Here is a 13,810-nt window from a genome sequence, read left to right as displayed (position 1 = left end):
ATAAAAAAAAAAAAAAAAAAAAAAAAAAAAAAAAAAAAAAAAAAGCCGAGTAAAGTTTTCTGAGTGAAAATGTGAAAAAAAAAAAAAAAAAAAAATCCAAATCACTTTTCAAGTTTTCCCTTAAAATTTGCAGAATGTCTGTTCCTTAGAGGGTTAACTAAATATAAAAATCAAAGCCTAAGTTTTACTCACAAATAACTCAAACTTCCTTAAAATAAAAAGGAACAAAGAAGAAATTTTGTGTTTACCCCTCTTACACCCAACATTCAAATTCCGTCAACTTTAATCCTCAAAGTCAAACAAGAAATCTCACTGCTCAATGCAGAAATGGCCATAGTTTATGCCTTCTGAAGCCCCATTCTAATAGAGCCAAAAGCTTGCCTCTGAAAGGCCACAAATGGGCACTGGCCCCCTCCTGCAGGGTTGAGGGGGTAGTAGCCTGTGAAGTCCAGAGCATACTCAGAAGCAATGAGGTCACTACTACCTGAGCGGGCCTGGACAATGGCAAGTATCACTCCACCTCCTGGCTCTCCCCTGACTCACTGAATGACCTACCATAACTTGCCTGCATATTTATTAGGAGACATGCTAGTGTGGGTCCTCAATTTCCCCATCCCTGTAGTGAGATTCCATGAGGATTCAGAGGGTCTAAGACTGAAAAGTATTTTAAGTTCTTCGTGGATCCTACAGAGCACAGCGCCTGCTTTACACCATGGCTTTACAGCATTTCCAAAACACAGCCCAAACCCCTCAGCTCAGGGTAGACAAAGGCTAGCTTGGATTTCACTACAGAATCCCTTGGAAAGGCAAAGAGGCCAATATCCCTTTGAAAGCCAGAATCCAAAATAACTTCACATCACCTACCCCGAACAATACTGGGGGCCTTGCTGAGATGGGAGACACCAGTCTGCTCAGATTATGCATTAGAATTTGGATCCAAAGTCCCTCAGAGCCTTAGAACTCTTCTCTAACTCCCTGAAGTCAGACTAGGGATAAGGACTTTAGAGAGTCCTAATGTCTGGCAATATGTATATATAGTATATATAGTATATATAGTATATACAGTCAACCAGACCCCATCTGCCAAATACTATAGGCAATTAAGCATCGTGATTAAGTAGGGCTTCCAGGTTTGAATCCTGGCTTAGCCACTTATTTGCCATGGAACCTTGGGCAAGCTCTGTTCTTCAAACCCTCACCTGTAAAATGACAAATATAATAGCTCTTACTCAAGTGAGAATGAAATGAGAGGACAGATGTAAAGCACTAGGAGCATTGTCTGGCACATAAGGGCTCAATAAATATTAGCCTACTAGTATTACTACTAGTAAGTAGTAGTTACCACTAGAGTTACCACTCTATTGAGCTATGCCCACCTGGCCAAGCCCAGATCCTCATACTTGGGGCCTATAAATCCAATGATGCATAAGGCAATCTCAGAGAGTAACATCAAAATCTCCTGCATGCCCAGGATGCTCTAGACCCCCCATACATCATACTGTCTGTGTCCTATCCCTTCAACGAACAACACATTGATGACCAAAAGCCTCTTGCCTGCAGGCCTTGCCTTCTCACCTGATTTCACCCACATCAACAAGTTTTTCTTGTAGCAAGTCTTGAGAATAGACAACAGGAGACCAGGCCTCCATTTATCAGTAATCACTGGATTCCATACTTCCCTTACTTCTAAAAACCAAGTCCAACTTGAGTCAAGAAACAAAGAGCAGCTCTTCCTCTTCCTTTCCTGAAAAATTCAATCTAATGGTTTTAGAGCCATTAGTTGTGGCAGAGGAAGACAGGTATCTACAAGTTGAGGTGGGGGGAGCAGAAGAGTCTGGGGTGAGGGTGGGGGGTATCAGAGCCCAAGCAGAGTAAGGAAGGCAACTATACAGAGGCAGGAAGGTGTGATGTAGCATGTCAGAGCCCATGTAGGGTGTGGAGGGCATGGCAAGGGGTCAGGAGATGGTGGCAAGTCTGATGCAGGGAGTCATGGGCAGGGTAAAAGAGGCAGTCAAGAGAGGGAAAGAGCAATGGCAACAATGGGAGACTGGTTACATACAGAGGGATTGATCAAAGAAGGATGTGTATTAAGGGTAATGAGAACCAGGTTTCTCATGGCTAGAGGATGTAATTCAAGTAGGGAAAGAGGAAAAAATCCAAGGTGTCAAATTGAAATTGAAGGAAACAGTGTGACACTCATGGTATCAGACATATATAACACATAAGAATAAAGCTAAATGTAAATATGAGTATGAATATATAAATATACACACACATATATTTTTTAGCTCTGTCTCCTGAAGGGCCAGGGAGCAGCAACACTCCAGCAGCAATGAGCACACCTAGCACCCAGTTGCCTTCCAAACAACATTCTTCAGTGGAAGAACCAGAGCTCTTTGGAGAAATGGTTGATTCTGTGGCAGGGAAAGTACAAGATGAGTCTGGAACATCTTGTTTTAGGGCCAAAAAGCAAGGAAATGCTCAAAGAATGAAGGCAACTTATCAAAAGGATGCAGAGGCCAGCTTGAAGGGACTCCTACTGGCAAATAAATAATGATATTAATAGATACTGCATTGAATTAAAAAGGAAACCATGAGTCTATAAAGCACAAATTAATTAACTAAAGTTTGATGAGGGATATTCACATAGTTTCAAACTATCTCCTCACAGAATGCTTATTAATCATAACAGGAAGTATACAATGAAGAAACCGGGCAGACATCACCTTAATCAAGTGATCAAAATGAACATTATCAATAGTGGGATAAATGAAAACAGTGCACCACATGATAGGATGCAATGAGATGAAAGCATCATTTCTGTGATATTCCTGTCAAAGATGCATAATCTAAGTCTAACATGAGAAACTATTCAACAAACCCTAATTGAAGGGCAGTCTACACAATAACTAGCCTGTAATCTTCAAAAGTGTCAAGGTTATGAATGTAAAGGAACTTTTACTGAGCAAAGTCTAAAGGAGGTTAAAGGGACTTGGTAACTAAACGCAATGTACATTCTGAACTGGATCAGTTTGCTACAAAAGAACATTACTGGGACAATTGGCAGACTGGAATGGGGTTTGACAATTAGAATGAGGTAAGGTACCAATATTAATTTCCTGATTCTGCTGGTTGTATTGTGGTTAGGTAAGAAAATGTCCTTGCATGGAGGAAATACACCCAAAGCATTCAGGGTGATGGGGCATTAGGTCAGCATTAACTGTCAAGCAGTTCCACAAAAAATTCTTTGTACTCTAACTCCAACTTTTATGTAAATTTGGCCTATTTGAGACTTTTTAAAAATGATTTTAATCTATATGCTGCAATGTGGTTTCAAAGAGGGAGAGAGAACAGACGGTACGTGAGGGTGCAATCTCTCCACATTGCCCATGGAAGGTAGGCTATATGCTCTCCTTCAGCAGGGAGGCCAGCAAAAGCCAGCCCTTAATGCATCAAGTCTCCATGATAAGAGCTCCCACTCAATGGCCCCTCACTGGGCACTCCTGCCACCATTAGAGCCTTCTTAGGAAACACCCCTGCACACCCTGCAGAGGCATCCCATCGGTCTTGCACCCTCTGGCATCTTAGGGATTCCCCTTTCCTATTGCTGTGTTTATACTTCAGTCACAAGTTTGTAGAGTATAAGCCTGTAACTCGTATCATCAATTGGGACTTTGAGTATCTAGTCAAGGGGCAGAACTCAAAAGATCAGTTTATGATTCTATGTATTTGATACCATCTTTCATCAGAGACCAAGATTTAAACACATTTATTCTCAGACACCCTTTTTCTTCTCCTAGCAATAAAAGTAGTAAGTAGCCTATGGCAAGGAGGAAAATAAATGATTCCCTCCTCAAAATGAAAGGACCAGCCCCCAATGGGGACAGGACAGTGGCAAACAGGGACTGCCATGGGGCCAGCCGGATTTGGAGAAACAGGTCTGCGCCACAGCCCCTGGAGGATGGTCTCTGTGCAGAGTATTTACACAACAGACACCAACGGCTCCTCTGCAGCCATTACTGTCGGTCAGGTAAATAACGCATGTGCCAAAACACACATTTAATGAGGGAAATAATATGCCTTTATAAAAAGCCTCAATCTGTATTTACCTGAGAGACCAGAGAAGCACCAAATCACCAGATTAGTGGAACCACAGAGGAGTCATTCTGGTGTCTTGGGTAAATAGACATTTTATAGCCTTCCATTACTGAGGGGGGAAGAGAGAGCAAAGGGAGGGGGCCCATTCTTTAACATCCACATACACAGGCCACAGGAACCTGGGGGATAGGAAAATAGAGAAGGCTATCATGAAATATGTGGTCTACTCCCACCCCATCTCCCCAACTGCAAATACAGTTGATCTTTGAACAACACAGGAGATGGGGGCACCAATTCCCCCTGCCCCCACGCAGTGGAAAATCTGCCTATAACTTTTGAATCTCCAAAAACTTAACTACGAAGAGTAGTTGACCAGAAGCCTTACCAATAACATAAACAGTTGACTAATGCATATTTTATATATGTAATCTATATGTTATTTGTACAATAAAGATAAAGATGTTAAGAAAATTGTAAGGAAGAGAAAATATATTTAAGTATATTTACAGTACTGTACTGTATTTATGGGGGAAAAAAATCTACCGTTAAGTGGATCTGTGCAGTTCAAACCCGTGTTGTTCAAGGGTCACCTGTATTTGGAATCTCTGAGGAGGGTATACATAGGCTTATACCATCTCTGGATTCAATCCATTCCATTGAAAACCAGACTGGGAGGCAGGAGTACATTCCAGAGAAACTCTAAGGCACTAGAGGCAGACTCTGAGTCCAGCTGACTATAAGCACCTGAGACAGCTGCAGCTTCCCCAGTTCCTAGTCCTAGGGTAAGTCCCTGTCCCAAACTGACCTTTAGTATCACAAGTGCTCAGGCACCTGAGTCACAGAGGCATCAACAGAGAACACGGTAATACCTGTCTGGAACCTGCTCAGTCACAGGCTCTGTATTAGGCAGATAAAAATAGCCTGGGAAAAATATAAATAAACTGCTTGCCTTCAAAAGTCATAATCTTCAATCTAATGAATGCATCTTTGCTGCCAGAGCACTTTCTGTGAAAATCACAGATTGTCCAAGGTGAAAGAAAACCTAATGGGAGACATAGTACAGCCACCTAGGGAAAATGAGCTCCAGGAAGAGAAAAGGGCTGCCCAAGACTCACATAGGAAGCAACAACATAACCCAAGGCTCCCAACTCCCATACCAGGGTTTCAGACCAATGCCCCAACACAAGGAACAGACCTCACCGCCCAACCCCCAAGCTTCTCTGCAGTCTCACAGTGGAGACCAAGGGCCTGAGGGCTTGGTCTAGTCTGCTGAAAGCTACAGGTTGAGGCAGAACAAAGCTTGACATGCCTTAGAACCTCTGCACCACTTTTGATGGCACCAAAGTGGAATGGAAGCAAGAACTGTAAAGCTAGGTCCTCACCTCAACAAAACACTCTCCTCCTCTCTACAACCTGTCACTCCCTCAGCCTGTAGCTACAGCTGCTTCTGCTCCAAAGCAGGGCTGGGGAGACCATTCCCAACCTCGGAAGAAGCTGCTAACCCCAAATTAACAGGAGAGCTATAGTCACTATAGTCCTGGAGACCTTCAGGAACACCAAATTCTGATGGCAACGTCACAGGCCACAGGAGGCTTACTCTCCTCTTCAATTAGCTATCTCAGCAGCTCAAGGCAGCACATAAAAAGAAGTGACTGATTTGCCTGTTGTTTGCTAACTTACCAGCCACACCCAGTAGTTTGGGCCAACTCCTTCAGGGGGCCAAAGCTGGGAAACATTTCTTTGCAAAGTCCTACAAGTCAGTTGTGACATCCATCGCACATGAGAAGGGCAAAGGTTTGTTTCCTAAAACACCATAAATAGGACAGAAATGGAGGAAGGGCATAGTATGTACTCGTATCCCTTTAAGTACCTCCCACACTTGTAGACAGCATCTGACACCAGAAGAGAGGTACTAAGAACCTCCCATATCCTGTTTGGAAACAGGGGTAGAGAAACAAGGAGTCTGGTTGTTTAAACACTGGAATTAGACAAGTCTAGGTTGAAATCCTGACTCTACTACATATTCTTTTTTTTTTTTCTTTTTTTTTTTTTTTTTAAAGTAGGCTCCACATCTAACATGGGGCTCAAACTCATGACTCCAAGATCAAGAGTTGCATGCCCTACCAACTAAGCCAACCAGGCACCTCTCTACCATACATTCTTAATAACAATAACTATAAGAATGAATAATGATACCTATCTGTTTGGGGTTCAGTTCAACCACACAATGTATATAAAGCACTTGGTGTGTTGAAAGTATGCAATAGAAGGGAGCTAATATTGTTAAGGCATGAGAAAGAGGAAAGGAAAACAGGATTTTCTGAAAAATCTATTATAAGCCAGGCACTGTGTTAGTCATCTACATATTTCATGTTATTCAGCCCTCCCAACTCTCAGGCAAAGTGGGGAACAGTATTCCCATTTTACATGCAAGAAAACTAAGCCTCAGAGACACTCAGTTCTTCAGGGCCCTATTCCCTCTCCCATGTTTGAGGGCCCACATTCCCTACTTGATTGAGTCCCAGATCATCCAAAGGGCTAAAAATGCATATCAACTTCAGTTTTTCCTTTGAGTTAAGGTGTGGCTTTAACTAAAAGTAACTCAACCATAAGCAATGATAAGTCTGTCCAAAATCACCCAAATTTGTTATCATAATACATTTATTACATTTTAACAAGAAAAACAAATTGCACCCTTGGGTACAAAAAACAGAAACAGGAAGTGGTGCCTTGGATTAAAACAACTGTAGCACAAGAAACTCAAAGCCTCTTCTCAAACACAATTCCAGAGGAGGAGCAGAGGAACTGGCAGGGGCAGGGTGACAACCAGAACTTGCTCAGGTCCCCAGATGTGATGTTTCCTTTTACAAATCTGTGCCTTGGCAAATGCTACTTTCCCTCCTTTGGAATGTTACTTCCATTTTCACCAGGCAAATTATTGCTCCTTCTTCAAAATGCAGCCCAAAACTCCCTTTTAGTAGCTTTCTCTGACACTCCATCAGAAAGCTAACTGTTTAAATGTGATCCAGTAACACATTCTGCTCCTATTTCATAACTTTTGTTTCACTATATTGTAAAATTTTAGTTAATCTATTTCTCCTACTATAATTTTCAGAGTTAGGTGAGAAGGATGTAAGATAGCAGGTATAGGTATGTGTATGTGTGCATGTGTGTGTAAAAAAGCATAATTTCTTTGACTTGTTTCTTGTCAGATGCTTTAATGCATTTTAAAATTTCAAGTAGCATTAAAGAAAAGCATAAGATTTTTTTTTTCCACCTTAATAGTGCAGGAGTTTAAAAACTCTAAGAAATGGGGCACCTGGGTGGCTCAGTTGGGTAAGTGTCTGACTTTGACTCAGGTCATGATCTCACACTTGGTGAGTTTGAGCCCTGCATCCGGCTCTGAGCTGACAGCTGCTTGCTGACAGAGCCTGCTTCGGATTCTGTGACTCCCTCTCTCTCTGCTCCTCCCCTGCTTGTGTGCGCACACATGTGCACGTGCACTCTCTCTCTCTCAAAAATAAATAAACTTTAAAAAAAAATCTAAGAAACACAGAGATAGACACAGATCCTTAAGGGCAAGGACCACATTTTACTCATTTTTGTATTCCCAGCACCCAGCACAGGACCAGGAACGAAGTTAGTGTGAATCAATGTTTGTTGAATGAATATGCCCAAATGTTTCAAGTGCTCTGGAATCAGAACATGTTAGAACAGAGCACACCCTAAGCCCCAAGCAAAGCTTCTTTTTTCTCTTTCTCCTTCTTCCTAGCCCACCCTATTCTGTCCTCCCCAGTTAAAGACAGAGAGAGACACCACATTGCCTTAGTGCTGGAATACTATTAAAAGGATTAATTTAGGGACCGGTGTTTGGACTGTCACATCCAATCACTACCCACAGATCTACAGCTTCCCAAATCAAGCTCATGCAAAGAGGAATCAATTGCAAGGACACAGAGGGTCTGAACAGGCATACTAATGGCCTCCTGAGGTGCCAGCGGCCAGCTCTGACACTCCCATAAATTATCTGCCTTTTGATTTTACCTGTAGCTGTGGGGCACAAGGCACAATTTTGAACATATCAAAGCAATCTCTTGTAACCCAAGGCTCCCCCAAGAATGTCCCCAAAGAGGGAGGGGCTAAAAACAATGACCCAAAGGGAATCTGCTTTCCTGGTCCAAGCAGTCATCAATTAAAACCCAACAGGACCAAGTGGATAAAGTGGGACCCAAATCATTTCTAGCACATCTGGACAAAGCATGCATAAGTCTGCAGTTCTGCAATGACTACATATCTCTCACTTGAAGGAAGAGAAATCACAGCAATAAACTAACACAATTTCATCTGGAGGCAAATCTGCACTAGCTCTGACAGTACCTTATAGCATGACCTTGGGCAACACACTTAACCTTCATGGGCCTCAGTTTCCTCACAAGGGTAGCAGAGACAATAATACTGACCACCTGATTCATTCCTAGAGTGATGGTGAAAAGTAATAAAAAACATTCAAGAGGCACTTTACGAAGATGTAGGGCCACAAGGGTGGAAACACTAATAAATGACCCTAACCAAATGGGAGAAATGACTGGTCACACTTTGGTGAATTTCTTTCAGGTAGCTGCTCACTCAATTCACTTCACTGATGGTACTGGGGCTAAGGTCTACCCTGAAGAAAGTTCTGATTTTCTGGACTCCTGATGTCTGAAAATTTTCCATTATGAAGAGTGGCCCCTTGCATTAGTTATAACTTCCTCCTGTCTACTGGCTGCCATCACCAGTGGTTATGTTTCTATCATATGGCCTTAATGACAACTGTGAGGCCCCCAAACATACTAAGCCAAAGGCCAACTCACCCTATTGTAGGGCTGCTTTTTAAAAAAATTAATTGTGTCAAATACTATTAGTGACAAAAGTTATTAAAACACTGTGCTAAGAACCTTACATACATTAGCTCATTAAATCCTTTAATAAACCCTATTAAGTCCCATTATCTGCATTTTACAGATAGGAAAGTAAAGCTCAGAGAGATAAGTCACTTGCCCAAGGTCACCTAAACACCATAATATAGGCTTTCAGAAACCTACAGACTTCCTTCCAGCAATGCAAGCAGGCTTATAGAAGGAGAAAGACAATTCATTGGGCACTCAACAGATACTTTATTTGGCTCCTGTGCCTGGCATATACCATCATATCTGAACCAGGAGACAGTCCCCAAAACAGAAAAAGGTCATCAGTCTGCTACAAGCAAGGAAAGGAAAGATTGAGTACGACATATAACAAAATGAGGACAATTCCCTAGAAAGCTTAGGAAAATGGGTCCTTCTTTGTATAGTTCAAAAAGTTTAAAGCAACTGACATTAAGCTATGAGCCCTAAGACCAACATCCCTACCAGGGTTCCATTTATTCCCTACTTCTTGGATTAGAAAAGACTTCCCCAAACCTTTTCACTCATTCTACACCTACTTCCCCTTCCTACATCTTTTCTAGTCTGTCAAATAGGAGCTGGTATCACCAACTCCTTTGGTAGACATGCTTTAAGCTCTAGTCAATGGCCAGGAAATTAATAAAGAGAGCCAGTATATACATTATGCAAAAATTCAGTTGTACCCAATTTTTAAGTGTCAAAATACTGCCTCAAAGGGGTAAATATAAAATGCTGCCCACGTAACTATCACAGGCTCCTTACTGGTCTCTGCCTTCAGTATCATCCCCTTCAGTCCATTGTTAACGCTGAAATCAGAGCAAATGTTCTAAAACACAAATCTATTTATCATCAGTACACAGCTTAAAACTTTTTAATGGCTTCTTACTGCTCTTATGATAGTCTGATCCAGGTGTTGGCAAACTGTGTTCCATGGGCCAAATCCAGCTGCCACCTGTTTTTATCAAGTTTTACTGGAACATAGCCATGCTCATTCATTTTCATACTATGCTTTCATGCCGTAACGGCAGAGTCGAATGGAACTGAATAGCTGTGACAGAGACCCATGAAACCTAAATAGTTACTATCTGGTCCTTTACAGAAAAAGGACCTACTCTTTTCCTGACTAGTCTAACTTTTTCTCCATCCATCACCTAATCCTAAAAGTTTAAAAGGCCTTGGCCTCTGCTTACCTTTCCTGCTTCATTTCTCATCATATTCTCCAACTTCTTGCCCACTGAGTATGCTACGTTTTAATCACACTGAAATTCAGTTTCTCAAACCCAACAAAACTCTGACCTTCATTCACACTTGGTCCCTCATGTCTTCATCTAATTCTAGATGAGGGGGTTCTTTCCTCTGAGAAGCCTTCCCTGAGCCTACAGGTCTGGGTTGAGGACCTTTCTGAGTACTCCAAAAGCACCCAAACTTACCCTACCATAGCACTCCCAGAGTGTATCATAACTGCTTCTTTACTATCTATCTCTCCCCAGAATTTGTAAGCCCTGTGGCATCAGAGACAGCAGCTGTCTTGTTTACTACAATTCCAGGACCTAGCAAAGCACCTGGCCCTTCATTATTGAACAAACAGCTTCTGATATCCTGGATATCAATCATCAGAGTCTGCCTTTTTAGTCAGTCCTGATCCTTATAAAATGGATAGACTGGGATTAACCATTCACCCAACAATGACTCTCAATCCAAATCAAACCAAGATCCCAAAGGCCTTGGTCAAATGCATTATCAAAGCCAAATGAATGTGTTCTTCCCTATTATCTTAAGCTGTGTATTTCTCAGGATGAAAGACTGTTCTGGCTGTATTCAACCTTCCTGAACCTAAAGTAGGCACTCATGCAATGCCCACAAAGAAATCATGACAGAACTGGAGTCTGGATAGCCCACCTCCAACTATCACCACTTTATAGACTTTTGGTACATTTCAGTAGTCTTTGAGCACATGGCGTCTTATCAAAAAAAGCTACAGAAAAAAACAGTCTGCACCAACCACCATCCCCTCACCCTCCAAACCCAAATACTCATAAGAAAGAAGTCAAGCCAAACTTGACCATGCAACAGGATTCTCACCTCTCCTTACTTCGAAGATGCCAAGACTGCCAGCTGGGGATGCTGAAGGTTCTGTGAGAGCTGGAAAGCCCCAATGCTGTGGATAAATACACATCTCTGCAACAAGTCTATTTCAGTATAAAGGATCAAATCCCCAGGGGGCTGCTGCTGTTTGAAACAATTTAAGGGTCCAAATCTCAAGCCCCTAAACTCAAAACTACTTTGGGATAAGTTATCTATATGGAAGAACAATGCCTGAACAGAGCTTTTGGAAGCTATATATATAGTACCATATATTTTCAGAATGATGAATTTCATGTTCTCTGGTAGCATACTTCTCTTCATAAGGAGGTTATCTCCTAGAAACACTAAACATTTATAATATCTGAGCTTGGACTGAGAAAGATGGCCATGAAGTGGTGTCTCTCAGGATAACACCAGAATCCTAGTCTACTCGAGGATGGGTAACTGGTAAGGTTGATAATATTCAGAACTCAGGAACTGAGGCCAGGATTGGAGGAGGGGCTGTTTGCCACAAACCCACAGGTCTTACTGCAAATGGCCAAATAGACCATTAAATACTTGCAGGATACCTCCAGGTCTACCTCAAGTCCTAAGAAATTCAAAGTGTAACCAAACCCTAAGTCAAATCATTAACGGACACCTGTCATACTCATCACCTAATTTAGATCTTTCAGAAGATTAGAAGCTGCAGAGGTGCTCCTGTAAGTGGGCAATGCCCTTTGCACAAAGAAACACTTAGGTTTGGAACCAATCTATTCCTGTCTACCACTCTACACATTTAAGACTTTAATCTACTCAAATCCCTTAGGAAAGACCACTCACCAACCTAACCGACCACAAAGAATACACTTTTCAAAATGAAAGAGAATAAAGGCACTTTTATTTGGAAATTTCAAGTTGGAAGGAGAGCTCTCAGCCAAGCTCTAGGACCTAGCTAACCGATTATTTACAGGATCTTTGGGCAGGAATTGTTAACGAGCTTTTAATTTGGAGTGCTTAAGTTGCCAAAGTGCTCTGAGCTCCAGTGAAGCACCACAGAATCCATAAAGGAAACCTTATCAATCACCTCCCGGCAGCTCCCTTCCCCCACACCCCACCTCTCTGAGGAAAGGCAGCCAAGTGGGTTTCTAACCAAGATCACAGACACACACATTAGTGGAGTCACACTCCAAGTCCCTGTTTATAAATTGGCTTTTAAATGGTAGGGGATTCAGGTATAATATACTTAAGCTCCAGGAACGAACCCACTAAAACAAGGCATGCCATGTATGATAAAGTCAGAATAAAGCAGAATTTGATGAAGCCAATTTCTGGTAGAAACGCTACAATCAAGAACCAATTCAGCCAATCACAACCTACTATAGTTCAAATAGCGTGTAGTTTTTAACCAATGGGATTCGTGTTTTTTTGCCCCTCAGCTCACAGAATGATAAAATGTCTGATAAGAGCTAATACCATAGAGGTGGCCAGAGACCTAGAGCAGAGACAACGATGGGCATTATCAATTTGCAAAATCCAACCCTAAGGGCAGAATCCAAACCCCCCATAAGGGGCCACATTCAGCATCTTCCAAGTCAACTAGGAGCAGTTACATTTTGCAAGAACTCGCAGTCAAGCCCTAATGCAAGTTCATGCTTTTTTTGTTTTAAGAAAACACCTGTTGCTGGAACATTTGCAGGAAAAGCAAACAGAAAGCTAGCTAGGTTAGGCCCCTTATTCACTCCTACCATCGCTACTACCACTGCTACAGATTTACAAATAGGTAAAATGCTAACACCGTGTGTGTGCTGGAGAGGGAAGAATGGGTTATTCTATCTACCACCTCTTTACTGAGTTATGTCCTCTGTGGTCAAACCTCTTGCTCTTCCCTAGTAGCCCTAAGTAAGAAGTTAGCACCCTTAATCACCTCACCCAGTCGGTCTTGCAAAGCCCTGCCCCGCTCCCTCTCAGCCCGAACGTTATTCAGTAGATCATGCATCCAGGGTGAGCACATGGGCTAGCACCCCAGGTTGCACATAGTGTGCGCGCCGCGACCCTCACCCCGCATGCATTAACCAGGGCCCAATCTGGGGGCCTCTCCCCATCACCCACCCCAGGGTGTTGCCCCCAACTCGGACCCATCCAAGTCCAGGGGAGAGTAAGGGGAGGGGCAGGGGGCCAGGAGACCAGCCCTCCTTCCCAGGGCCGCCCCCGCCCCCCGTCAGCGGCGGGAGAGGCTGTCGCCATGGCAACGCCCCCTCCTCGGGGCCAGCGCGGCAGGCTCCCTCCAGGTGCAGGCCCCGACGTCTCCCTCGGCCTCAGCAGGCGCTCGGGGCAGTTTACGGCGGCGGGCGCGGCCCGCGCCGACTGCGGCGCCAGCCAGGCAGAGGCAAGGCCAGCTCCGCCCGCTCCCCACCGCCCGTTCCCGGCCGCCTCAACAGCGGCAGCCAGCACCACGAGTCCACAACACACCGACTCACCTCCGCGCACTCTGACCCCGGCCGACGCGACTGACGGGCGGGCGCGGTGGCCAACCACTGAGCCCGCCGCTTGCTTCTCCGACCAATGGGCTGCAGGGGGCGGGGCTTCTTCTCCCCAAATGCTTGCTCTCCCGCCGACATGCGCGCTAAGGTCTGTCAAGATGGTGACTCCCCGCGTCCGATCTTATGGGACTTGTAGTTTTGAGGTTGCACGTACTCAGAAGAGAGTGAAGGGGGAGTTCA

The 13,810-nt window shown here is 43.5% G+C and overlaps 1 protein-coding gene across 7 annotated transcripts in view; it reads right to left on the bottom strand.

Moving 5' to 3' along the window:
- The window catches only part of ERI3 (ERI1 exoribonuclease family member 3), a 127,594-nt gene extending 113,860 nt beyond the window's left edge, over nt 1-13,734 (bottom strand). For 2 of the 7 annotated variants that reach the window (XM_049617286.1, XM_049617284.1), the window contains exons 1-2: nt 13,568-13,734; nt 11,106-11,181 (exon numbers count right to left, since the gene is read on the bottom strand). In XM_049617286.1, coding sequence (XP_049473243.1) covers nt 11,106-11,181; nt 13,568-13,708 — 217 coding nt within the window. In that variant the 5' untranslated portion in view covers nt 13,709-13,734. Of the gene's footprint in view, nt 1-11,105 lie in introns of all 7 variants that reach the window. The other 5 variants (XM_049617285.1, XM_049617283.1, XM_049617288.1 and 2 more) reach the window with 5 other exon arrangements.
- Between the last annotated feature and the right edge of the window lie 76 nt (nt 13,735-13,810).

Source organism: Panthera uncia, assembly GCF_023721935.1.
Source record: "Panthera uncia isolate 11264 chromosome C1 unlocalized genomic scaffold, Puncia_PCG_1.0 HiC_scaffold_4, whole genome shotgun sequence".
NCBI lineage: Eukaryota > Metazoa > Chordata > Mammalia > Carnivora > Felidae > Panthera > Panthera uncia.
Note: the sequence above shows the minus strand (reverse complement) of the source record. Positions and strands in the feature narration are given on the sequence as shown.